This window comes from Pelodiscus sinensis, chromosome 1 (assembly GCF_049634645.1).
Source record: "Pelodiscus sinensis isolate JC-2024 chromosome 1, ASM4963464v1, whole genome shotgun sequence".
Taxonomy (NCBI): Eukaryota; Metazoa; Chordata; order Testudines; family Trionychidae; genus Pelodiscus; species Pelodiscus sinensis.
This window is the reverse complement of record NC_134711.1, coordinates 324641672-324668603: the sequence shown is the minus strand read 5'-3', so window position 1 is coordinate 324668603 and position 26932 is coordinate 324641672. Positions and strand designations below refer to the sequence as shown.

The 26932-nt window shown below is 54.8% G+C and overlaps 1 protein-coding gene across 10 annotated transcripts in view; it reads left to right on the top strand.

Moving 5' to 3' along the window:
• ARAP1 (ArfGAP with RhoGAP domain, ankyrin repeat and PH domain 1) overlaps positions 1 to 26932 on the top strand; it is a 218000-nt gene that overhangs the window by 156107 nt on the left and 34961 nt on the right. For all 10 annotated transcript variants that reach the window (XR_012900822.1, XR_012900821.1, XR_012900823.1 and 7 more), the window contains 9 exons: positions 445 to 612; positions 5012 to 5081; positions 5942 to 6062; positions 6848 to 7053; positions 12381 to 12487; positions 12589 to 12788; positions 13602 to 13687; positions 18518 to 18700; positions 26304 to 26478. Coding sequence is in view for 2 of the 10 variants with exons in the window: in XM_075919630.1 (XP_075775745.1) it covers positions 445 to 612; positions 5012 to 5081; positions 5942 to 6062; positions 6848 to 7053; positions 12381 to 12487; positions 12589 to 12788; positions 13602 to 13687; positions 18518 to 18700; positions 26304 to 26478 (1316 nt within the window). In the remaining 8 variants the exon portion in view is untranslated. The remainder of the gene's footprint in view (positions 1 to 444; positions 613 to 5011; positions 5082 to 5941; positions 6063 to 6847; positions 7054 to 12380; positions 12488 to 12588; positions 12789 to 13601; positions 13688 to 18517; positions 18701 to 26303; positions 26479 to 26932) is intronic.

Sequence of the window (26932 nt, the reverse complement as noted above, 5' to 3'; positions counted from 1 at the left end):
GCCCTGGGGGCCTACAAAGGCCCCTGTTGGGATCGGGCTCCCTGCGGTGCTGGGCAGGGCACAAGCCCTGTGCCCGCTCCCCCAAGGGCACACAAAGTCCTCTCCCTGCCCCCAGCTAGCACTGCTGCTTTCAAGCAGGCCCTTGGCTCCAGGTCACACATTATCCCAAAGACAAGGAATGCGGGCAAAGTCTGTGCCTGACGAACAGGCTTTTTTGCATTGCAGATGAGGCGGGAGGGAGCGGAGCGCTCCTCTGTAGCCAGCCCTGCCCGCTGGGAGCAAGGAGGTTTCTCCTCTGGCTGATCCTGGTGCAGAGAGAAGGCGAATCCAGAGAGCGGAGGGTGGGGGGCAAGTCAAAGCTGGGAAGCCCTTTGAGCAGTAGGATCCAGCCCTTCTGATCAGGAGCCTTTCCTAACCACTTGTCCCTCTTTGCCCTGGCCTCAGCGACAGCAGCAGCTGGAACGACTATGGCTTAAGCACCTTGCAGTCCAGCCACATGGCGTCCCTCGGCAGCTTCAGCATGCACAGCGGCAGCAGGGAGGGGTTGGATGCCCCCGCCCAGCTCTCCCCCATCATCAAAGCCGGGTGGCTGGACAAGAACCCTCCCCAAGGGTGAGTAGCACTTGCCCCCTGGCAGACTGACTCGGGGATCGGCGATGTTGGTGTGAGCTGGGTCCCCCCACCTGGGCCCCTCCATGCCTAGAGAGGAAAGTGCCCCCCTCCCAGCCTGCAGTCACCCCTCATTTCCAGTGTCCATCACCGACATGGGCTGATGGGGAGAAATCTTCCTATTTAGCTATTGATGTCCAGCATCCGTTCATCCCTGCACTCCCGCAGTCACCTCATGACCTCCCGCTAGCCCTATTGATCATGTCAGGCATGGCTGCTATCAGCCCAAAGCAGCCTGGAGTGTTACAACACCCGGCTGCCCTTGTCTGGCTCACCAAGGGGCAGTAGTACACGGGCACTATGGGTCCCAGCCAATGTTCCCGCTAACATTTCCCATCCAGGTGTGGAATAATTGTTGTTCTGTGCACCAAAGCATGTGCGGATGTGCACCACCGAATAGAACCGCATGCTACCAGCTGTGGGCACTCGGCTAATCAGCGGGGTGGCATTTGAATCTCTTCAAGTGGACCGTCCAAGCACCCAGCTTCCAGGGAACGCTGGTCCCACCATGCCATGCTCTATCTTGAGGTGTGAGGCCCGTCCTCAAGGTGCAGGGTGTGCAGTTTGCTGTGTGTGCCTGCTACCGTGCAGCGTTCATGCGGAGCGCGGCTGCAGCCTGTGCCCAGAGACAAACTAGCTGCAGCCCTGAGACTCCTGACAAGTTTGGGCAGAGCCGATGCCTCGGGCTGCAGTGATTCCGTGTCTTCCTCACGCCGTTGAGGGCTTTGGTTTCATTCCTGCTGTTCAAACCACCAGTGAACTCTGCTGAGCTTTCGCAAAGGGCTGGCGGGTTGCACTTCCTCCTGGTTCCCCAGCAGCCCTCCTGGGCTGCTTTGCATGTTAATGGGAAGCCGGGAAATCACGCTGCTTCTATCAGCTGGTCACTGCACTGCTCTTAAAGGCCCATGCGCCTGAATTAGGCCATGGCTACACTAGCGGGCTCACAGCAGTGAGATTGCTCATGCCGCCGGGAGAGAGCTGCCCTGTCAACATCATAAAAGCAGTGCAGTGATCGGTGGTCGCTTCGACATAGGGCTGTGCACACGGGGGCTTATGCTGGCAAAGCTTATGTGGCTCTGGAGCCGTGAGGGGCAACCTGGGCTAGTGAGTGGGCCGCGTGAGTGGCCCAGTGGCTGCAAGATTGTCCTAACCAAGAGAGTCTTCTGGGATGGAGGAGTTTTGCTGACTGCGCTTGCGTATTGGAATTTGCGGGGTGCTGATTGAACTGTAGCAGCGCTGTGATTGGCTGCAGAGGGAGCACATGTCTCCCACCATGTTGTGTGCGATCAACACCCCCCTCGCTTTACGTGTGTGTCACTTTAGTAATCCTGGTAGGGAAAAAACGACACTGAGGGAAACCAGCAGCATCTGGCCACCCTGCATGTGGACAACGGTAAACAAAATGTCACAGAACTCCGACGGCCACAGGCACCGCTCTGGAGTGTGGGATGAGCGACGTTAGTTTGGCCGATATAAGTGGCAGCGTATTCATGGCCTTGGAGGATTCAGCAGCGGAGAGGGAGGGTGATTGTAGCTGTGTTGGTCCCAGGATATTAGCAAGACTAGGAGGGTGAGGTAATATCTCTTATTGGAGCAGCTTCTCGGTGCGATGGACAAGCTTTTGAGCCATACAGAGCTCTTCAGGTGTGGGAGGGGAACGGGGGTGTCACAGCAAGAATCAAGCTGGGATAGGTGGCTGAGCATACGGAAAAACGAGGAGTCCTGTGGCACCAGAGGGCATCTCTGTGCTGGGGAGTTATTTTGAAATAACAAGGCGAGCGTCCACACGACCAAGCCTGTCACTTCGAAATAACAACTCCTGCTTGTGAAGAGGAATAAGCTTATTTTGAAATAGCTATTTCGGGAGCGATTATTTTGAAATAATCTGGTAGTGTAGACGTTGCCTTAGAGACTAACAGATTTATTAGGGCATAAGCTTCCCTGGGTAAAACCCACTTCATCAGATGAATTGGAGTGGAAGTTACAGACGGAGAGGTGTATATAAGAAAGAAGCTGTTTGGCTACGTCTACACTGCAAGTTTTTTGTGCAAAAACCTGTGGAGCGACCACACCTCAAATGTGCTTTTGCGCAAGGAAATCAAGAGTAAAATGGCAGAACAGAGGGCTTTCTCCACCGTAGGTAAACCTCCTTTTACGAGGCATAACTCCCTTTTGCACAAGAGTTCTTGTGCAAAAAGGCAAGTGTGGATGCTTCAGAGGAGTTTCTTGCACAAGAAACCTCTATGGGGAAAAGCACAGGTGCTCTGATGGCCATTCTGTGAATTGCGCAAGAAAGCGCTGATGGCCAGAGTGTCCATGCAGTGTGGATGCTCTCTTGAACAAAAGCCCATGGCTTTTGCCATGTGCTTTGAGGTGTGGACGTGCTCTTGCGCAAGACGTTTTTGCGCAAAAACTCTTGCACAAAAGGCTTCTTGCGCAAGCAGCACGTAGTGTAGACATAGCCTTTGTGTATGAGGTGAATCAAGTTGGGGGGAAGTAAGGCGTTAACATGCACTGTAAGGCAGTGGTTCTCAACCAGGAATATGCTCTACCTGGGGCTGCTCAGAGGTCTTCCAAGGGGACACACCGACTCATCCAGTGATTTGCTTCGTGCTACAATAGGCTATATCAAAAGCACTAGTGATGTCACTAGTACCAGCTAAACTTTCATACATTGACTTGTTTATATGCCTGTCATAGGCTATACACTGAAATGTAAGAACAATATTTGTATTCCCCTTGATTTATTTCATGTATATGGCAAAAATGAGAGTCAGCAATTGCTCAGTTACAGGATGCTCTGACACTTGTGTTTTGATGTCTGATGTGGTAAACAAGTAGTTTTAAAGCGCGGAGACACTTGGGGTGCACAAGGCAAATCAGACTCCTGGAAGGGGCACAGGAGTCCAGGAAGGCTGAGCGCCGCTGTTCTAAGGGACCATACAGGATGAAGTGCCTTGCTGACCTAGGACTGCAGGCACCGGACAATGGCAGGCTTTCTGTTGTCTTTGCTTCGCTGAGGGCTTCTCTGTGCTTGAAATGCTGCAGCTGCCGAGCCACAGTCGGGAAGGGTTCTCCCCTCGGCACAGTTAATCCACCTCCCCGAAGGCAGTAGCTAGGTGACAGAAGAATTTTTCCATCCACCCAAGGCTGTCAACATAGGGACTGAGGGCAGCTGAACTCATGGGTGTGGATTTTTCACAGCTCTGAGCAGCACAGTTAAGCTGATACAATTGGTTTAGTGTAGACCAGGCCCTAGTAACTAGCCTGGGGTGTGTGTGTTTTGAGACTGGATTTTTCCTGCAGAGGAGGAAGTGTGTGGTGTGTACGTGTGTGTCTGTGAGTTCCCATATTAATGATTAATGTGGCCAATGCAGAGGCACTGGGAGTTACTTATTTCCATAATTATCATGAGATCAGACCCAGTGAGGTAAATATTTTACTGCTGGTGGGATCCCAGCAGCTGCTGTGTTGATAGAGGCTGGCCTGTCTAGGCAGCCTCCTGTTTCAGAGGGTGCCAAGAGGAAGGTGCAAGAAAGCCCACCGCATACAGTGTCCACAGGGAAAGTTGGCCCTGAATCTCATGGAGCATGTCCCTGGAGCTGGGCTATATAATATAAAGCAGCAAAAGCCGATGTCTGCGTGTCTGTAAAATGTGTATCCATGGGACCGTATCCGTCTAGCCCAGGGGTGGGCAATAATTTTTGGCCGGCTCCTGGGCAGGGCCGGAAGGGGCGGTGCCTAATCTGGAAGGGGCGTGGCCAGAATGCTTCTGCGCTTCTCCACCCCTAGACCATAACTGTATAAGACAGTGGTTCTTTGCCTCCCCCCCCTTATAGTCCCCCCTTCACACTAGGCACCCATGCCCCTGGCAGGGCGGGAAGAGGCTTCACACACTGCCCCGCCCCCCAGCCCCCTGATTGGCACTTTGAAGTACCGTGCGCTCCTTGCAGGACCGGGGGGAGGTCGATGGAAACTTCACACGCGCCTCCCACTCCCAGGCCAATCAGGGCTTGGGGGCGGGGGAGCGTGTGACATCTCCTCCCGCCCTGCGAGCAGTACCTGGCGCTTCACAGGGCGGGAGGAAGTTTTGCACGCTCCCCCGCCCCCAGGCCCTAATTGGAGGCCCTTTTGTCCATCTCTGGTCTAGCCCTCGGGTTACGCTCTAAGTGCTTTGGAGCAGATGAGCTCATAAGAAAAACCACCCCAGGGCCTGTTTATAAAGCGTCTGTTCTCTTACCTCTTTGGGCTTGGCCGGCTAAGGGAGCAGCAGGAGCCTCTGCATTCCCCTCTGGCACTGCTAGCTCGCCACGGCTAACCAGCCTTTCCCATCCCGTTACAGTTCCTACATCTACCAGAAGCGCTGGGTGAAGCTTGACGCCGACTACCTCCGATACTTTGACAGTGAAAAGGTGAGTGGGGAAGGGAAAAGCTAGGCCGGTGGGTTGGGCGTTAGCCTGACTCTTGAGAGACCTGGGGGGAGGGTCAGTGCCCTGTTTCGCTGCAGACTTTCTGTGTGACCTCGGGCCAGTCACTTAGCCTCTCTGGGCCTCAGTTTCACCATCTGTCCAATGGGAATACCAGCCCCGCCCTGCTGAGTGAAGGAGAAATGCTTGACAGGTTGTGTGGTGCTTGGATACTGCAGTTGCAGGGCTGTGGAGATCCCTAATCTAGATAGTTTGGCTTTGGTATCTGCCACCCCGGCTGGGGCGGAGGTGCGATGTTTGGGTTGGACCTGCCCCCAGTGTCTGAGGGATGGGGACCTTTTCTTCTGGTTCAAGTCCCCCTCTGCAAGGAGTCCAGAGTCATAATAACTTGCACTCCATGCTGGGCCATGTGTGAGGTCTCAGAAGCTAAGCAGGCTTCAGCCTGGCTGGTATGTGGAAGGGAGACCCCTTCAGAACCAGGGTGATGTGCACCTCCATCAGTGGTGTACTTGTCTCCTAGTCAGTCCAGGATTGGCACAGTCAAGGCCTTCTCATTGGCCTACACTCATTGAAGGTTCCAAATACCATCAAAGTTGATGTGAAATGCAGCCACCTCTGGGGTGGAGGCAATAACAGTTTAACAGCACGCTGGGACGTGGGTGAGGAGACGCTGTCCAGCAGAAATTGCCAGAGGGACTGTGGTGAACAGAATGCAGCAGCCCCTCTGTGGTATGGGGCTGGTGGTTGACATGTCATGACCGTGAGGGCTAGGGTGCATGGGTTTTTCCATGGGGTCGGTTCCCCTCTGGGTGTGGGGGTGTGACCTGTGTCCCTCTCTGCTGCAGGACACTTACTCCAAGCGCTTCATTCCTGTGTCCTCAATCTCCCGCGTGGCCAGCATTGGGGACCAGAAATTCGAGGTGATCACCAACCACAGGACCTTCGCCTTCCGGGCTGAGAGCGATGGTGAGGGCAGGGAGTGTTGCTCCTGGGGCTGGCAGCTGGGTGGGCGGGAGAAGGAAGCAGAGAGAGGGGAAGCTGCTGCTCCTATTTCTCCCTCCCTGCCTTGGGGAGATGTCTGGTGCGGGTGCTCTCTGCTCCTGTATCTTGCTCAGGCTGGTGTCCCCAGGGATGGGCGCTTTCCCCAGCCTCTAGGGAAACCATTCCACACCCTGACGGACCCCACTGGCAGGAGAGACTCCCATGGAGCCAGCTGATATTCCTCTTCCCATTGCTGCTGGTTATTCCCCTCTGGCTCCCTCCCCCAGCCCCGGCAGTAATCCCTCTTCCACCTGCTAATCCTACCAAGAGGACAACACCAGGCTATCCCCACCCCTTCACCTTCCTTTAGCTGAGCTTTGGCTCCGTCTGCTTCCAGCAAGTCACTCGCTGTCCGGTCCATCTTTCCAACCAGCTATGAGCTTCGGGGGCAGGGACTGAATCCCCCGCCCGGGGGGCAGCTCCTTCCTGGGTGCCCATTAATAACACTCCCATCCCTGAGCAGAGGGGCTCTGGAGATGCTCTCCTGCCTGGTGGGTCGAGGAAGCCGCCTCAGCCCACGACCAGCCCTTGCTGCTCTGCAGAGCAAAGGCCCAAGCTGTAAACCCACACTCCTGCCGCCCTTTATGCCTCCCACAAATGTCCCCAGTGGGGGGGGGAGGGCTCCGCCCATCGTGCGCCCCAGCTTTGGAGTCCCTCCTCTGGCAGGGTGTAAGGCTCCGAGCTGACCCCGGGCCCTGTTTGCCCCACAGCGGACCGTAACGAGTGGATGAGGACCTTCCAGCAGATGGTGGATGAGCAGAAGTTCAGGGGCTTGAACCGGATATCCCTCTTCCAGCCGGCCAATGGCATCCTGGACACGGTGGACAAGTGCGGCCTCCTGGAGCTGCGGGGCTTTAAGAACAAGCTGTACGTGGTGGTGTCTGGAGACAAGGTTTTCCTGTACAAGAACGCCGAGGTCTGTATCCACAGCGGCTGTCTCCTGCCAGGGAGCAGGGGAAAGGGCTCCTCACGCCGTTCTTTCTCCCTTGTCCCCTCTTCCCTTCCTCCAGCCTCACTTTATGCCTTGCTTGCTCGCACCCTCCTCCCCTGCCCCTGCCCCCTCTGGGCTCTGTCCCCACGGCCGCCCAGAGAGTTTGTGAGCAAGGCTGTTGTTAGCAGGAGGGATGGGAGCAGCGAGCGCTTGAGGCTGGTTCCCCTCTGTGCTGGGGGCTGCTCGCTCCCAGGGTGGGAGAGCGTTCCTAGGCACTCAAACGGGACAAAGCAGGCAGAGCGTGGGGGAAGACACCTCATTTTACACATGGGCAGAGTAGGCCCTGGGTAGATCCGGGTGGGAACCGTTTTTGGATCGGGGGGCTGCTGACCCACTGAACAATCGGGCTGCAAAAAAGTGAGAAGCAAAACAAAAAGTCACTGACGTGGCTCGGGACAGAGAAGCAGAAAGATACTCTCAGGGGGGCCAGGCTAGTTGATTTTTCTGGCCCCTCCATAGGCTCCCCTCAAAAATGAGGGGTTCAGTGTGTGGGAGAGGGTTGCGGGGAAACAGGCTTGGGCTATGGGGTCTGGGCGGAAGGGAAGGTACAGGAGCCTCGGGGATTGGATCCAGGCTAGCAGGGGGCTGAATCTGGCCCCGAGGCCATATGTTCCCCACCCCCGAGGTGGATGAAGGGCTGTGCCAGAAATCCCACAGGGAGTCGGAGCAGAGCAGGAAATGAACCTGTCTCTCTGGTCCAGCCCGGTAAGCCCCATACTCCCCCCCCCCATCCTCCACGGAAGTGCTGGCAGGTGGGGATCAGGCCAGGAGTTTAGTCCCACAGGGCGGAGAGGGACACTGAGGGCGAGTTGCGCTGGAGGTGGGCGTGTGACGTGGCCATTTGTGGTGCCCCTGCTGGTGTGCTCTCCCCCTCTTCCCTCCGCCTGTCTCCGCAGGAGGGAAGTGTTCCCTCCAGCAGGACTTGAAAGAACTCTGCAGACTGTGGTCTCTGCGGGCAGGGGCTGAAGTCCTGTGCCCTGCCCATGGCAATCCCTGTCCCGCTCCGAGACCCTAGGCTGCTTTGGCACATCTGCTCCGGGTAGGATTTGGGGATGGGTCTGATCCAGACTTCTGTACCTTGGGGAAATCTGCATTTGGGTTGGGACTCCTCAGCGTGGAGTCCGACACAGCCCCCGGTGCTCACACTGGTGTTGGTTCAGATGGGCCGTGTGGGCCCAAAGACTCCGAGGTGTAAACGTAACCCGGTGCTTACTGTCCAACGTTGCGTGGGTTTAATCGGGGCTTGGGGTTTGGTGCACAGAGACCTCAGCATGCTTAGCGATGGATTAGCGAGGACGATGGATTTTCCCGTCGCTTTGAGGCACGAATGTTCCGCTAGTATTGACTTAACTGCTGGGTTAGGGCTTCTTCTATGGGAAGCGAGTCCAATCCCCCGTTGAGGGGAGGGGTTGAGACACTTGTCTGGCGACGTGCTCTCTTCTCTTGCAAAGGCCTTGCACGCCGCACCTCAGAAGTGGGCACGGACCTCGCCATCTGCGTCTGCCCAGTGCAATGAGTTCCCGGGTTTTCACGTCTGTCTTAGAATTGTAGGACTGGAGAGGACCTCGAGAGGGCATCTAGTCCAGTCCTCTGCACTCGCGGCAGGACTAAGTATTCTCTAGACCAGCGGTTCCCAACCATTTCCAGATGGGGACCCATTTTGACAATTCAGGAAGACTTGGTGACCCACGGCAATTCAAAAACGGGGGGAGGAGGGCAGGCAGTGCCACCTGGGGAGACACGTGGCGACCCTTTTGAAACGTAATGGCGACCCATATTTGGGTCCCAACCCAGAGGTTGGGAAACCCTGATCTAGACCATCCCTGACAGGAGTTTGTTTAAATTGCTCATAAAAATCTCCAACAACAGAGATTCCACAACCTCCTCAGGCATTTTGTTCCAGTTCTTAACCACCCGGACAGGAAGTTTTTCGTAATGTCCAACCTAAACCTCCCTTGCTGCAGTTTAACCCCAGTGCTTCTTGTCCCAGCCTCTGAGGTTAAGGAGAATCATTTTTCTTCCCTCCTCCTTGAAATAATCTTTTAGGTGCTTGAAAGCTGTGTGACGTAGTGGGGGTACCTGGCTGGTTTCTATGCTGCTGGCTCTGGGGTAACCCCCACTGGCTGCCGTGGGTACCACGACCCAGCAAAACAGGATGAGTCACTATGCAAACCAGTCTGGCCAGACACCCCCCATGGAGAGGAACAAAGGAAGGTGGAATGCTGCCCTGGCTGGGGGGCAGGGCTGGAAGAGAGTTAGTTAGTGGCTGGCTGTCTGGGAGCATGGAGGAGACAGCCTAGGGAAAGGGGCTGGAGTTTAGGGGCCCAGTCTCCCCCATCTCAAGGGGGCCTGAGGCATCCTAGCCCAGCTCTGTGACCAGATTACATCTGTGCTGTGCTGTATCCTGGAGAGGCAATAAACTTCCTCTATTCCACCGGCTGGTGCAGTCTGTTTGTGCCATTTCGGGGTGCAGGAGACGGGGGACCCCCAACGCGCCGTCACAAGCTGCTATAAAGTCTCCTCTCCGTCTTCTTTTTTCTAGACTAAACAAACCCAGTTCTTTCAGTCTTCCCTCAGGGCATGTCTACACTAGGAAATTATTTTGAAATAACTAAATTCGAAATAATAACACCCAAAATAACTTTTTTGACATACGCTTATTCCCCGAGGAAAATGGGAGTACAGATTCCGAAATAACCAGCCTGTTCTTTCAAAATAACGGGCTTAGTAGTGTGGACGCTCTGCATATGATTTCGAAATAAGGGGGGCTGTTTCAAAATAACTCCCTAGTGTAGGCCGGGGCTCATGGGCCATGTTTTCCAGGCCTTTAAACATTTTTGTTGCTCTTCTCCGGACCTTCTCCAAATTGGCCGCATCTTTCCTAAAATGTGGTGCCCAGAACTGGACACAGTACTCCAGTTGAGGCCTCATCAGCGCTGAGTAGAGAGGAAGAATGACTCTTTAGGTCACCCTGTTCACTCCTATTCATTTTGCCTGCTCTGGAGTTGGCTTTCAAGGAATCTTTGCATCGGAGGGTGGAACAAGCCTCAGAGCAGGCTCCCGTGCCCAGCTGGCCCCAGAGCGCCGCTTTCAATATACGGGAAACCTCCATGCAGCCCTGGGGCCTGACCCAGCGAAGGTCAGCCCTGTGGAGCGTACTCCGGAAGCCAGGGCATCTCTCAAGGGCTTCCTGCTGCTTTCCATGGCAAACGCACCATTTAAAGTCCTTTGTAACCTTCAGGTCAAGGTAGAGAACAGAAGGATGAACAGTGAAAGCACTGGAAATGCAAACTATTCAGAAAGACTTCCCTTGCAACAGCCTTCTTCCCTTTCCTTGGAGCTGTAAAAGGTTTTTATAAGGAACACCTGCTTGTTTGCCCGGCTTCTGAGATGGTATCAGAGATATAATAGGGGGGGTGGGGAAGAGTCAGCTGAGATGGCCTGGCACCGCTGGCGGTACAGTCCAGTCCTGTTTCCTAAGAGAAACACCCCCAAAACGGAAGAGAAACAAGCAGGAGAGAAAATGCAGCTTCTGTCAGTTTCCCTTTTCTGACAAAAATGATGAGGGGTTTGGAACGGGTCCCATATGAAGAGAGACTAAAGCGACTGGGACTTCTCAGCTTAGAAAAGAGGAGACTGAGGGGGGTCTATAAAATCATGAGTGTTTTGGAGAGGGTGCATAAAGAAAAGTTCTTTATTAGTTCCCATAATAGAAGGACTAGAGGACACCAAATGAAATGAATGGGTAGCAGGCTTCAAACTAATAAAAGAAAGTTCTTCTTCACACAGCACATAGTCAACCTGTGGAACTCCTTGCCACAGGAGGCTGTGAAGGCTAGGACTATAATAGAGTTTAAAGCGAAGCTAGATAATTTCATGGAGGTTAGGTCCATAAAAGGCTATTAGCCAGGGGATAAAATGGTGTCCTTGGCCTCTGTTTGTCAGAGGCTGGAGATGGATGGCACGAGACAAATCGCTTGATCATTGTCTTAGGTCCACCCCCTGTGGGGCACCTGGTGCTGGCCACTGTCGGCAGACAGGATACTGGGCTAGATGGACCTTTGTTCTGACCTAGTATGGCCGTTGTTATGGTCTTATGTTCTTCTGTCTCTGGTGGCGCTGGAAGGACACAGGCCCAGTACATGCCTGCGGTCGGGTACCCTTGTCGGGCTGTGCATGGCAGTGCTTTTACCTGCCTCTTCCTGGTGCCAGGCTGCGTTGCCAAGAACACAGGCTTGGCTGCCTAACCCTGGCTCTGCTCAGGCAGCATTTAAAAGCAGAGAGAAGAAAGAAAGGGAGGAAGGAAGAGACCCCGGGGGAGGATGGACAAAATCACACATTCCATAGGGTGGTTGGCCTGCTGTGGTCAGGACCTCTCTGGGGTCAGGACAGCCATGGCCCACTGGCGCAGCGATAGATCCTGGAGGTGATGGGAGTGGCAGTCAGGAGGATAAAGTTCACTCCAGTGGCTGTTGAGAGACAGCTGCTGCTGCTGCTAATTTGCCCCCAGATGCCTGTTCCAGACGGGCCCATCCGCTCCTTGTACTGCCCAGCCGTCCAGCCTCATTCCCGACATTGATTTCCAGCCCCACACTGCTCATTTGCCAGGCGCGATCTTAACCAGGGCTTGAGTTACACCCACCGGCCTTGCTTGTGTCCCCAGTCGGTCCGTCTCTCTCCCGGCTGCACCTCTTCCCACCCACAGAGTGGACTATTCAGAAAGGTCCGTATGCTTTGCCATAGTTGAGCTCCCAGTGAGGAGATCTGTGCAGGCCAAGTTACCATGACAACTGCAGGGCTCATGGGTCCCATAGGCAACCGTGGCACTACCAACACTGGGCACTTGCACCCTGAACAATATGCCCTCTACATTTGCCATCCGTGTGTGGAATAAATTGTGTTTTGTGCACCGAGGCATGTGCGGATGTGCACCACCAGGAGAAACACATGCTGTTAGCTGTGCGTGCTGTGGGCACATTGCTAATCAGCTGGGCGGCATTTGAATCTCTCCTGGGTGGCCGCTCGAGTGCTCGGTTACAGGGAACGCTGACCGTGGAGTGGGGTGGGGTTCCCGGAGGTTCCTTGGTGCTGGGGGTGCAGGGCTGAGTTTGTCTCCGCTCCCTTTCAGCTTGCTGCTTCGCTCCCCCATGCGGAACGGCTGTCCTGACTCTGGAGGGCAGGAGGGGAGTCCCATACTGCTGTGTCCTGTACTGCTGATCTCTAACCCCGTCCTGGCTTTCTCACCCCATCAGGATTTCCGGCAGGGGATCGGCATCACTTACATCGAGATGAACGTGGGGAACGTGAAGGACGTGGACAGGAGGGGGTTCGATCTGACGACGCCTTACAAGATTTTCAGGTGAGGGGGGCCCTAGGCGCCGTGCCCCAAGGGCGCTGTTCCTTCCCCCACCCCTGTACAACATGTGTCTCACTCCAGCCCCGCTCTCTGCTGGCTCTCAGCTTCTGGGCGGACTCGGACCAGGAGAAGGACGAGTGGGTGGAGGCCATGCAGCAATCCATCGCCGAGGCCCTCTCCAACTCGGAGGTGGCGGAGAAGATCTGGTCGGTGGAGGCAAACCGGTTCTGCGCCGACTGTGGGTCGCCCAACCCCGACTGGGCCTCCGTCAACCTTTGTGTCGTCATTTGCAAGAGATGCGCAGGTATCGGCCGAGACCAGGGGGTGCGAGCCATGGGGATTGGGATGGAGGTTGGGGCTGGCGGCTTAGAGCATGGCACATCTCTGGCTTCAGCGGTGGCCCCCGGCTTGGCCTCTCCAAGGCCCTTTTTCCCCCATCTCGCAGACCGGGCTGGTCCTTCTGCCCTCCTTGGGGATTGCTGGGCTAGGGCAGAGCAGTGCCCCCTCAGCCGTTTCGGAGGCAGGCTCAGGAACCATGCTCCCTTCCCCCCGAGTGGACACCCATGGAATTTCCTGCTCCAGGAGACGTTCTTCCTAACTCAGAAACGGAAATGCAGGATCCGTGCAGGGGCAGCTGCAGCCAGGTCCGGACGAGGCTGCTCTTTGCCCAAGCATGTTTCACTGGGGGGCTGCAGAGCCGCAGTGGGATTTCACTGAGCCGCCTGGCAGACACACGGAGCCTGAGGCGCCCTGCATCAGAGTCTGTTCCTGAGCATGCCCCAGCTCCTCGGTCTTGCCAGCCTTGCCAGACTGGCCTGTGAAACAGACCACTCCCCTCACTGACACAGCTGGGCCAGCCGCCCCCTACCCCGGCGGAGACACAGTTCGGCTGGCAGCCGAGTGTTTGAGATGGCTTAGCTAAAGTCCTTCAACTCCCTTGGCCCGCATACGCTGCCCCTCCACAAGGGGCACTTCTGGCAGAGCTGTGCCTCACCGTAGCGGAGATGGGGAAACTGAGGCAGGGAGGCGCAGTGACTGGCCCCAGGCCCTGAGCAGAGCCACTGCTGGGCCACCACCAGTGCTGCTTTCTAATGAGACGTTTGCTTTTGCTTGCCAGGGGAACATCGGGGGCTGGGGCCGAGCATCACCAAAGTGCGGAGCCTAAAGATGGACAGGAAGGTGTGGACGGAGGAGCTGATTGAGGTACCAGTGCAGACCCCCGTGGGCTAGCGGGTGGCAAGGGGGGCTCGTTCGTAGCCGGCTGCGAAAGCCCGCCCTTGCTGGTTACGCACACACCCGCAGGGCCTGGGACACACCGTACACAGCCCGACTGGCTGGCTGCCTGCCTCTGGGAAGTTCAGCCCTCCCCAGCTTTGCTTCTGTAGCATCCGCCCGCTGGAGACATTCCCTACCGCTCCCGCGGATCTGGAAATAAACCTGCCTTGATGCCTCTGTCCGTGTCTGGGACTGGGCGCCCAGATGTGCCTGGCTGCAGACAGCAGAGCTCTCTGGGCAGTCCCTGCTGCGTGGCCCAGAAGCAGGGGAAAGGGATCACAAGCGTTAACAGCCCCCCTGCCCCTGGTGATAATCTTATCTGGCCCCCAGACCACAAAGCCTTGCTGCCCACTCCTGCAAGTCCCAGAGCTGCTGGCCGAGGTAGTGACGTCCTCCGCCCTCTCTGCATGCCGGGAAGGACCGGACGCATGCAGCAGTGATCTGGCACTGGTTGTGCCCCCGAAGCTGGCGGGAGCGAGGGTGGAGCTGGCAGTGGGGGTGCAGGTGCTGGTGGGTGCCTACTGGCTGGATGTGCAAGAGAGAGGCCGGAGCTGCAAAGGCCCCTTAGCTTGGACCCTGGCTGCTTGCAAGAGCCCGGCTGCACCTCCCTCACGCTGCAGGGTCTGACCCCTCGGCTGTTCTGAGGTGAAAGTGTCACCCCACCTCTGTCACTCCCCACCTGGAGCCCAGCCCTCCATGCCCCATGCCCTGCGCTGGAGCCCGGCACCCCCTGACCCATACCTATGCTGGAGCCCGGCACTGTACCCAGCTCTCCCTGCCCTATACCCTGCGCTGGAGCCCGGCACTCCCTGCCCCGTGCCCTGTCCTGGATCCCAGCACTCCCTCCCCTATACCCTGCACTGGATCCCGGCACTCCCTGCTCTATACCCTGCACTGGATCCCGGCACTCCCTGCTCTATACCCTGTGCTGGATCCCGGTACTCCCTGCTCTATACCCTGTGCTGGAGCCTGGCCCTCTTTCCCCCCCGCCATGCAAGCTGCTCCTCCTCGCCAGCTGATCAGACTCCGGGCCCTTCACCACGGAGCAACCCCAGACAAGGACTCAGCCTTCCCCGCCCTTCTCCGGGACAATGGGATCGGGACGCAGAGCACAGCATGCTGGGAGATTATCCACTACCAGGGTGGCCAGAACTGCTAGCAGCTTGGCCCGTGTCCACCCGGAGCCTGGCTGTGTCTGGCCTCCATGTTCCAGACCCCTCTCCCACGCCCCACAGCCGGCTCCCGCCTGCACCGCTCCCCGCGGACACACCGTGAAAGTGCTTCCAGCTGCTCCCTAGCTGCAGGCAGCACATTCCTGCTCTCCCCCTCCTCTAAGGCCACACTGACCCCCATTAACCCCCAGTGGCCCCCGCCGGGTGAAGTGGAGGGATATACCCGCAGACAGCAAATCAGGGATGTTCTCCTAGATCTCCCAACAGCCCCCCCGCCCCGGTACCTCCCACCTCCTTCCCCCTGCGGGGAGAGACCAGGCCCCCAGGACTGTCCGTTCCTTCTTACAGCCTCTCCCCGCCTTCTAGGCCCTGCCTCTCCCCGCTTGGAGACCTGCTCTCACTTGTGGGGCGCAGCCGTGCGATGATGGTGTTTGCGGTGCACTACCCCTTTGGATTACAAAGGGCTCTGCTTGCTGGGAAGTCCGGCAGCTGTTTGGTGCCTAGGACAGTGTAAGGCCGTGTACCCATTAACTCCAGGAGAGAATGCAGACGGGAAGAGACACGCCAACGGCATCCCTCCTGGGAACTGCGCCTTTCTTCTTCCAGGTGTTCTGTACCAACAGTAAAAGCAGGGCCCTTGGCTTGCATTCATGAGCAACCCTACAATAACAAATCAGCACACACAGCTCTGGGCTGCTGAGCAACCCTACAATAACAAACCAGCACACGCAGCCCTGGGCTGGTGAGCAACCCTACGATAACAAACCAGTGTGCACAACCCTGGACTTGCGAGCAACCCTACAATAAACAACCAGCATGTGCAGCCCTGGCCGTGGCAACCCTACAATAACAAACCACTGTGCACAGTCCAGGTCTTGGGAGCAACCCTACAAAAACAAACCAGTGTGCTCAGCGCAGCTCATGCAAGCGACCCTACAATAACAAGCCAGTGCAGGAGGAAGAACATCAGTAAGGAAATGCGACTCTCAAAGCGCAGAGGCTACTGCACATGAAAGTGAGGAACAATCGCATTAAAACAATGGTGTCCTTTTTGTAACCTGCAGCTGGAGCCGACAGGCCCGCGCTTGGCTCTGCAGATGTATTTCTGCGGCAGGAAGGGGAGCGGGGGGCTTGGCAGCCCTGGACAGCGAGGGCTGCCAGAGAACAGGCTTAGCGGCTGAGCAGAGTTCTCCGCAATGGGTGCCAGGGAAGAGGTGCGTTTAGGCCAGCCAGGGCCCTTGGGGGAGTGTTCTGCAGAGCACAATCCCAGCCTGGCTGAGGGGGTGGAGATGAACTAGAAGAAGGCTGAGGGTTAGCTGGTTTCCATGTCTGTCTGCAGTAGGGAGTTAAATGGCATTTAATCAGCTAATCAACTAGTTAATTAGTTGATAAGGGGAAAACTGCAGAGCCGCAGCAGGGTTGGCTCAGAATCCTAGGGCAGGACCAACCCCAACTCAGTCATCCCAGCCAGGGCTTTGTCAAGCTGGGACTTAAAAACCTCTCGGGGTGGAGATTCCACCCTCTCTCTAGGGAACCTGTCCCAGTGCTTCCCCACCCTGCTGGGGAAATAGCTTTTCCTAATAGCCAACCTAGACCTCCCCCACTACAGCTTGAGACCATTGCTCCTTGTTCTGCCATCCGTCACTGCTGAGAACAGCCTCTCTCCATCCTCTTTGGAACCCCCTTCAGGAAGTTGAAGGCTGCTCCCAAATCCCCCCTCGCTCTTCACTTCTGCAGATTAAATAAACCCAAATCCCTCGGTCTCTCCTCGTAGGTCATGCGCTCCAGCCCCTGAATCATTTTGATTGCCCTCCGCTGGACCCTCTCCAATGCACCCACATCCTTTCTGGAGTGGGGGGCCCAGAACTGGACACAATACTCCAGATGTGGCCTCACCAAAGCCGAACAAAAGGGACTAATCACTTCTCTGGATCTGCTGGCAATACTTCTCCTAGTGCACCCTAATATGCCACTAGGCTACAAGGGCATCCTGTGCTGGCGGCTGCTGCTGCGGTGGCGGCAGCTACGGCTGGTGTGGCGGCAGTGGCTCGTGCAGCGGCCCACGGTCAACATGGCGGCTGTGGCTGGTGGCTGCGGCTCCAGCTGTGGCTCGTGTGGCAACTGCAGCTCGTCCAGCGGGGGCAGCTGCTCCTGTGCTCTGGCAGGAGCTCCTTCCCCTCCGGTAGTTAGCCCCCACTGAGCTGCTCCTCTGGCCTTTATACTGGGTCTGCAGTTGGAGCATGCCCAGTAGGGCTGGAGGGGCGGGGCCTTCTCAGCCCAGCAAGCCTGGCGATGCCCCGTCACAACCTTACCGTCCCGTTATCCAATCCATACTTCCTTAACTTGCTGGCAAGAATACTGTGGGAGATCGTAACCCCGCTGCGGCCCAGCCTTTTAAACGTATTAAGAGCCACAAGCGAAAGCACAGCAAGGGGGACTGGGCGCAAGCCGGGAATCGGCTGTCCCGGCTCACGTCTGGTCCCCCACTACACCTCTGCCTCCCCTGCCCCTCTGCGGAGATGGTGCTGGGGGGAATCAGCTTTTAAGCCAGCTCCCCCCAGCATTGCCTTCCCCCCCACTTTCTACCTCTCTCTGATAGAGGCAGCAAGTGGGGCGGAGGGGGAACGACTATGCGACTCACTAGTTGACTAGTCGCTTACATCCCTAGTTTGCAGGGACCCGCCCTTTCACGCCTGTGCAACGGGCAGTTTCACAGGTGAACAACAAATGCGCCCACATGAATTCTGGGGAATTAAATTCCCAGCTCTCTCTCTTCCCCCCACTCCTGGTTCTTCTATTGGTGCCCATCACCGTGGGCTCTGATCTCCATGCTCAGAGTCATAGGTTGGTACGTCAGAGCCAGCAGGGACCATTGCGATCACGATGTCTGATCTGAATAACACCGGCCATAGGACTTCCTGGAATTAACCTGTCTGTCAGTCTCTTTGTTCAGATCACACCAGTAGCTCCGCCTTCCCCACTCAAATGCCTCTGTGAACACATGGGCTTTGCACGTGCCTTGCAGGGGAGCCCGTTTTGGTGGAGTGGGCGGAGGCGAGTCCTAGTGGTCCAGGTGCCCACTCCCCATCAATTGTTCCCTCTAATTTTTTCCATCCACATGCAGAATAAATTTTATTACGCGCATCAAGGCATGTGCCGATGTGCACCACCAGTAGAAACACATGCTGCCAGCTGTGGGCGCTGTGCGGATCAGCTGGGCAGGACCTGAATCTCACTAAGGTGGCTGCCCAGAGAACACTGCTCCCCCAAGCACATGGCTCAGACCGGCTAGGCTACCACGCCTGGAGAGGGGATGCTTCCCAGAGATGCAGGGCAGGGCTTTCTGTGAACGTGCCTTTGGGCGCTCGGCAGCGATCACAAGCCCGCCATCTCCTGTGCGTTATAACAGGCAGGTTCGGGCTGTTTGCTCCCTTTGAACATGCCCAGTGCTGTGCTGGGCACACGCCCCGCAATTTGTCAGGCAGCCCAGGGGGGTCTGGCGGAAGGGCAACAGGGAGGCCGTGGCGCACGCGCAGAGATGCCAGCCTGGGCCGTTCACGCTGCCGCTTCTGTTTTGCCTCCCCAGCTCTTCTGCCAGGTTGGCAACGGGGTGGCCAAACAGTTCTGGGCAGCCAACGTGCCCCCCAGCGAGGCCATCCACCCGGCGAGCGGGAGCCAGGAACGGCGGCGCTTCCTCGTTGCCAAGTACAAGGAGGGCAAGTATCGGCGCTACCACCCACTCTTCGGGAACCAGGAAGAGCTCAACAAGGTTGGTTCCTGGTGGTCTCACGATCACATTCAGGGGAAGGGCTGGTCTATTCCTTCAGTGGGTCTCCGTCATCTGAAGAAGGTGAGCAGGTGGGACCTCCTGCCCCCTGGGTCCACATGCCAAAGGGCCTCTTTCAGCACTGGGAGAGACTGGATTTTCCTCCTGACCATCTGCAGAGGCAGCACGGCCTAGTGGGTGGTGCGCAGGCCTGGCAGCAGGGTACTCCTAGGCCTGGCTGTGCCTGGTTTGCTCTCTGAGCTCTGCCTTGCTGCCGGAGCCCAGGTGTCCACAAATGCTTACCGATGGGGACCACGCTTAGCCTAAAGATTCTAGGGACACTCACACAAACGGAGAGTAAGCCGATTGTTCTGGCCAAATTCCAGTTAAGAAATAGCATCCTGGCTCCCTGAAATTCTCTTTGAAATGTTCCTGGAATGGTCCCAATATGTCATGAAATGTTGCTGTGTGCTGTTCAGTAGCTGCTGGGTCCCACCCCAGAGTTGGCTGCATTTCAGTGTGGGAAGAAGTGATTCCTGTGTGTGATTCCTGTGTACAGTCTGTAGCTTGCCTCATGACGAAGGGGGTCTGCATAATTACCAGCACTTTTTGCTTAGCACCTGCAGTGTCCACAGAGCTCTTAATCCACATAAATTGGGGTAAACAAGTGCTTAAGTTCTCAAGTTAATTAAATTCTCTCTAGCCAGGGCCCTGGTCCAACGAAGCGCTAGATTTGAGTGTCTGTACCTGGTGTTGGGTGGCCAGGATAAGTCGGGTGTTCTGCTTGTTACCACCCGCCTTGTTGCACGGCAGATACTCTGCTTGAGCTGGCCAAAGTGGTCTCAGACGTGGTGTTGAGGACCCCCAGGCTTCTGGCCTTGGGGGACTTTAAAGTTTACATTGAGGCTGTCCTGTCTGGTCCGGCTTGAGACTTTATGATCACCATGATGACCTTAGGACTATCCCAAGAAATAACTGTCCCCACATAATTGGCAGGTCATACGCTCGATCTAATCTTTTGGACTAAGGGTGATGGAGATTTTGGGAAAACAAAAAGATGTAACACTTTAAAGACTAACAAGGTGGTTTATTAGGTGATGAGCTTTCGTGGGGCAGACCCACTTCTTCAGATCATATTCTGAAAGTGAATAGGCATGACCATTATGTAACAGAGGGATACAATGAAAAAGTAAACAAAATATACAGTAACGAATCAGATACATAGCATAGAAAGTGGGGGTGGGGGGTGGGGAGGAGTGACAAGGAAGGAGGAAATTGCTTATAGTAAGCATCAGTTAAGTGGCTTATCTGGAGTTACTATGAATATCAAAAGGTGGGGATGAAACAAAATACAGGACAATGTAGCACTTTAAAGACTAACAAGATGGTTTATTAGATGATGAGCTTTCGTGGGCCAGACCCACTTCCTCAGATCAAATAGTGGAAGGAAATAGTCACAACCATATATACCAAAGGATACAATTTAAAAAATGAACACATATGAAAAGGACAAATCAAATTTCAGAACAGAAGGGGGATGCGGGGGGGGGGGGGGAGAAGGTAAATGTCTGTGAGCTAATAGTATTAGAGGTGATAATTAGGGAAGCTATCTTTGTAATGGGTAAGATAGCTAGGGTCTTTGTTGAGACCCAAGGTGGGGAGGCTGTCTTTGTAATGTGTAAGGTAATTATCATCTAAATTAAGACCCATTCGCAATGGGTCTTAGCATGAATTTAGCATGAAAAAGAGTTCTGAAGTCTTTCTCTGTAATCTGGTGTTAAAGACTCTTTGTAGTAAGACACAAGTTGTCAGGTCTTTCAGGGAATGACCAGTTTGATTAAAATGTAGGCCAACAGGTTTTTCTGTGTGGAGATGTCTGATGTCTGATTTTTGTGAGCATTAATTCTCTGGCGAAGTGACTGACCAGTTTGTTCAATATACATCACAGAAGGACATTGTTGGCACATGATGGCATATATCACATTGCTGGATGTACAGGACTATGAGCCCTTGATTATATAACTGACATGGTTAGGTCCAGTGATGGTGTCTCCAGAGAAAATATGTGGACAAAGCTGGCAACGGGGTTTGTTGCAAGGGAAAGTTCCAGGGTTAGTTTTAGTGTGGTATGGGATGTAGTTACACTCCCTTTGTCATGGACCGATCACTACCTGGTCAAGTTTAGACTATTTGCTGATCTCCCCCTCCGCACAGGCGTGGGACTGATTAAGATGGGCTGCCCTTGGAGGCTGATGGGTCCAAAGGGTTTCCTGAGATCTCAGCCATTATGGCTAGTGGTCCTGTCGATGCCCTGGGCGATATATGGAACATCGAGGTAGCCCAAGCAGTGAACATGATTGCTCCTAAGCGCCCTTTTTGGGCTAGTCAAACCAAGTTTGGCCCTGGTTTTCTGGGGAGTTGCAGGTGGAGAAACGGGCCGTGCGAGGGCTAGAGTGCCCTTACACGGCTCTGGAGGAGAATTTGAACCGGGTCAATTGCGAGTTAGGGCTGAGTTGCGAGCCTGTTCTGTGACGGCGCTGACAGCGAAGGAGAGTTCTCTGCCCGCATCATGTGTGCACAGTGGCATCCGGTGGAATTGTTTCAAGTGGTGCAAGGCCTCTTACAGCCTGTTCCCTCCTGATGAGATGGAGGAGTCCTCAGCAATTCACTGCAACTTGTTTGCGAAGCCCTTTGCAACTAAGGTTACTCCGATCCGGCCTGACTTGGACTCTGGCTGTCCTGCGAGCGGGGTACGGAATGTGTTGAGCGCACTGCCCAGTCGCTTTTCTTTGGATCAGTTTCAGCTTTTGCAAATGTGGACAAGGTGCTTGGAGGACTGCGACCTATCACGTGCTCGCTCGACTCCAGCCCTTCGTGGCTTATGAAATCAAGCCGGGAAAAGATGACTGGTTGGGTCCCGGAGATTATCAATGTGACTTTTACATCCAGGATGGTTCCCGCTGCCTTGAAAGAGGCAGTGATAAAGCTGTTCCTTAAGAAGCCTTCCTTGGACCCACACAATGTAAATAACTATCACCCGGTCGCTAATATTCCCTTCTTGGGCAAGGTCCTCAAGCAGGTGGTGGCGTTGCAACTCCAAGCTTTCTTGGAAGAAACGGATAATTTAGATCCATTTCAGTCTGGCTTCAGGCCGGGTTTTGGAACAGAAACTGCCTTGATCGCCCTGGTAGACGACCTATGCTGGGAGCCAGACAGGGCGAGTGTGTCCCTGTTGATTCTCTTGGACCTCTGGGAGGCTTTCGACCGTGGTATCCTTGTGGAGTGCCTGGGGAGTTGGATATCGCAGGCACTGTCTTGCAGCGATTCCGGTCCTACCTGGCTGGATGCTTTCAGAAGGTGGAGCTAGGGGGCTGCTGTTCGACCCCATGGTGATTGGTCCCGCAAGGTTCCATCTTGTCCCCTATGCTGTTTAACGTCGACATGGGTCCGCTGGGAGAGGTTGTAAGGAGATCTGGAGGATGGTGCCATCAATATTCAGATGAAACCCAAATCGATTTCTCTGACATCGGATCCAGGTATGGCAGTGACTGATCTGAACTGGTCTCTGGAGGCGGTGATGGACTGGATGAGGTCGAACAGGCTGAAACTGAAGCCAGATAAGACCAAGATCCTGTGGATTAGGAAGCCACCTGTCCGGGAATGTGGTGCATTACCTGTTCTGGAAAGGGCCACACTCCCCTTGAAAGAACAGTGCACAGCTTGGGAGTCCTCCTGGACCCTTTTCTAACATTTGAAAACCAGATTTCTTCGGTGGCCAGGAGGGCTTTTGGGCAGCTCCAGCTGATCCACCAGCTGCGACCCTTCCTGAAGAAGAACGATCTGGCTATGGTGATTCATGCTTTTGTCACATCCCCATTAGACTACTGCAAGGCGCTCTGCGTGGGGCTGCCTTTGAAGAGTCTTCAGATGCTTTAACTGGTCCAGAATGCAGCTGCTCGAGTTTTAACTAACACTCGTTATACGGCGCATGCTATGCCGCTGCTCCGGCAGCTGCTCTGGCTTCCGATATGTTCCCAGGCACAATTCAAGGTCTTGGTTATGACTTATAAAGCCATAAATGGGTTGGGACCGGGGTATTTGCAGGACCATCTCTTCCCATACGAACTGCCCGGGGATGGAGGTCTACTGGGGAGGCTCTGCTCCGTGTGCCTCCACTTATGGAGATACGGTTGACATCTACGCACAGCAGGGCCTTCTCAGCCTTTGCTCCCAGGCTGTGGAATTCTCTCTCCTGGGACATTTGCCTGGCGCCAATGTTGGCACTGTTTTGGTGCTAGGCCAAGGCCACCCATTTTACCTGGGCTTTTATTGGTGTTTAGTTGTGTGTGAGTATGTGTGTCCCACCTCTTGAGGTGTTTTAGCAGGTTTGATGTCCCCCTTTGGGGTTTTGTATTTTACTTTTATGTAGATACTAGACAATTAGCCCGTAATAAGACGGGATTTTCAGGTCTCTCCTCCATGTCGGTCTTTTCTCCTGAGCCTCCGGTCTCTCGCTCCGTCTCTGTCTCTCGTCCGCCTCCTGCTTCTCTCTCTGTCTCTCTCTTTCCCTTCGCCTCCCCCTCCTGCCTCTCACTCGGGGGACCGCGGAGCCCAAATGGCCTTTTGGGCTCCGCACTCCCCGTGCTGCAGGAAGAGAGAAGTCCTAGGCTCCCCGAGTGCCACATGCGCCGTCGCTAGTCACTCCCCAAGGATGCTGGGTGCAGTGCCTTTGGGGAAGGGCAATGGGAATGACCCAGAGCATCTTTCTGCTGCAATCTGCTGTTTACCAGATGGCTGCTGGCTCAGGGCAATGCAGGGAGCTGGCAGTGGAATTCCCTTGCACGCAGTCCAAAGGACCATACAGAACAGAGTGAAACTTGCATTGGGCATAGATCCCGTCCTCACTGAGGACTAGTGGCTTTGCTTGGCCTGAAAAGAACAGGTCTTACTGACCAACAGCTCGAGAACTGGGCCTCTCACAGGCACCTTACCCTCTGCAGAGCTCTGCCGATCAGTATTTGTGTGCATGGGGCCTCGGGTCTATTCCAGGAGTTGGCAGTCCCTGAACACTGGCTTTGGAGCGGGTAGCTCCTTGCAAGCTCCTTCTGCGAAGCTGGGGGGCTCATGAGTGTCATAGGGGCAATAGCAGGGCAGGGGGCAAGATTGGTCGGACATGTGTAATGACCCCCCCCTCCACACTCACTCGTGTGTGAGCAGCAAGGTTGGAACCAGGATGTTTCAATCAGCACCAAAGCAGGTTTGACCGAAGGGAGTAGCTCCTCTAGCAGTAATAAGCTCTTACCTACTAATGGCCCAGCCACCAAAGGGCAATAGGATTCACGCATTGTGCCGCCTAATATATGTTGCTTAAGTCCTAGAGCACTAGAGCTGGAAGGGATCTCGAGAGGTCATCAAGTCCAATCCCCTGCCCTCATGGCAGGACCAACACTGTCTAGATCATCCCTTGTCTAACCTGCTCTTAAATATCTCCAGTGATGGAGATTCCACAAGCTCCCTAGGCAACTTATTCCAGAGTTTAATCAGCTTGAATGAAGACATTAGGAAAAATGTCCAACCTAAACCTCCCTTGCTGTCATTTAAGCCCATTGAACAACAAGCGATCCATCCCCTATTGCCCAGTCCTGCCTTCTGCCAGACAAACAAACTGGAACAGGTACAAAGAAGGGCCACTAGGATGATCCGAGGAATGGAAAACCTGTCTTATGAAAGGAGACTCAAGGAGCTTGGCTTGTTTACTTTAACCAAAAGAAGGCTGAGGGGGGACATGATTGCACTTTTTAAATATATTAGAGGGATAAATACCAGGGAGGGAGAGGAATTATTTAAGTTTAATGCCAATGTGGACACAAGAACAAATGGATATTAGCTGGCTAGTAGGAAGTTTAGACTTGAGATTAGATGAAGGTTTCTAACCATTAGAGGAGTGAGGTTCTGGAACGGCCTTCCAAGGGAAGTAGTGGGGGCAAAAGATCTATCTGGTTTCAAGATTAAACTAGATGGGTTTATGAAGGGGATGGTTTGATGAGATAACAGGATCTTGGTATCTAATTGACCATTCATTATCAGTGGGAAATAGGTCAATGGAGGGATGATAGGAGTTACTAGAGAGAACTTTCTGGGTGTCTGGCTGGTGAGTCTTGCCCACATGCTCAGGGTTTAGCTGATCGCCATATTTGGGTTTGGGAAGGAATTTTCCTCCAGGGTAGATTGGCAGAGGCCCTGGAGGTTTTTCGCCTTCCTCTGTAGCATGGGGTACAGATCACAGCTAGAGGATCTCTGCATTTTGGGGTCTTCAAAGTATTTGAAGGCTTCAATATCTGAGATATAGGTGAGAGGATTATTTTAGGAGGGGTGGGTGAGATTTTGTGGCCTGCACTGTGCAGGGGGTCAGACTAGATGATCATAATGGTCCCTTCTGACCTTAAAGTCTATGAGTAAACACGATATCAACACAATCCAGCTGCGACTCCAGCCCAGAATCCCCAGCTCTGGAGGCTGACACCTTAACCATTAGGCCACTGGGTCACTAGAAGATGTCCTGTTGCTGGCCAGTCACAACAAGCGAGTGAAGTCTACTGGGGCTCAACTTGCCACCTTGGAAGGGTCATTAGCACTGTAGCCCAGATCTCTGCTGCTTGAGAAATAATTTCTTCTTCGGCTGGTAGCAGTAGTAAGCTGTTACCCTTTAAAGACCCAGCCACCAGAGGGCGTTGCGGTGTTATCCTCCCTCTTCTCCCCGCGACCCTTCTAAATACCGCAGGGCAGCAGGCAAGCCCCTGTGATATGGTTCTAAAGGAATTCTTTCAGCGCAGGCTGTTTCCCAGGGGCTCTGTCAGGGAGCTGAAATATTTTAAACGAGCACATTTCAGAGAGCTGTGCAGAGCCTCCCTTTAAGAGACACCTTGAAGCCCTCACTGGTAACTGCTGGTGTCAGGAAAGTTGATTTTTTTCCATGCCCCAGGCAAAGTTGTGGGTGGGGGTGGGGGTAGTAATTAACTTTTGAACTTTTTCCTTTTGCTTCACGCTGATGGTGAGGAAGGAGTGTGGGAGCAGCAACTGGGCTGGAGGACAACAGAAACCAGGCTGGCCGTATCAGATTGCAGCCGCTTTCACTCCTGGGCTTTGTATTTTTGTTTGCTTAGAAAGTCCAGTCCCCGCCCTCCGCCGTCTCTTGGCTGGCCGGAGAGGCGCTCTGGAATTCCTCCTGTGGGCTTGCTTGTTTTCTCTCTGGCCAGCGGCTGCTGTCCCACCCTCTGGTTGTATGACTTCACCCGAGGCTCCTTTAGGAGGGTTTAAAACCAAAGCCGCTCCAAACTTTCTCCCCCACTTCAAGCCCCTTTCCCTTCCCTAGCTGGCCTGCAAATCAGCTCTCTGCTACAGCAGTCTCACAGCCCTCGCCTGCGGGCTTTCAGCCTCCGTCGATAGTTTGTTCCAGCCTGTTTTGCTGAGTTCAGCTTGGAGCCGTCCCCCCGCCCTGGCTTTCGCGGGTGAGGGGGCTTTGTCATTCTCAGTGGATGCTCTGCCCCCATCTCTGTGTCTCCAGCAGCGACTGGACTGGTCTCTTGCCTTCCTTGCCCTGCTGCAGGCCCTGTGCGCTACCGTGACAACCAGCGACGTGGCGGAAACTCAGTCCCTGGTGTTCTGTGGAGCGGAGGTGAGCTGCAACTCTGGGGACCCCGACTTCCCGACCCCCACGGCCATAGCAGAGCAGGCTGGACAGAGGCTGCAGATGGAATTCCTGCTTCAGAACAAAAACTCAGGTAAGCGGAGCTGGTAGGCCTCGGCCGAGCCCCCAAGCCGCAAGCAGAATGGGGTGCTGAACTTTCCTGGCCTGAGAGAGACGGGTGGGATGGGCTAGTGGTTAGAGCATCAGACACGGATGCTCTGTTCTCTGCTCTGCTACCAACTGGCTCAAGGTTACATCCCAAGTCACGGCATGTGCCTCAGTTTCTCTCCTGTGTAAAATAGGGCCGGGCACGCTCACCTCCCTCGCGAGTGAGGCTGGACTTGCAACGTGCCAAGTGCGTTGAGAGCCGCAGTAAGGAGGAGGAGCCAAGTGTTGAGAGCCCTTGAAGAAGCGTATGGGATGTGCCTGCAGATGGCATGGCCTGGGTCCTGTTTCTTGCTTTGCAGCTGCATCCTGGGCATGTGTGTTGGAAGCACTTACCTCGCGGCGTGCTAGGGACCAGGCAGAGCTCTTTGGAGCTGGGCAGT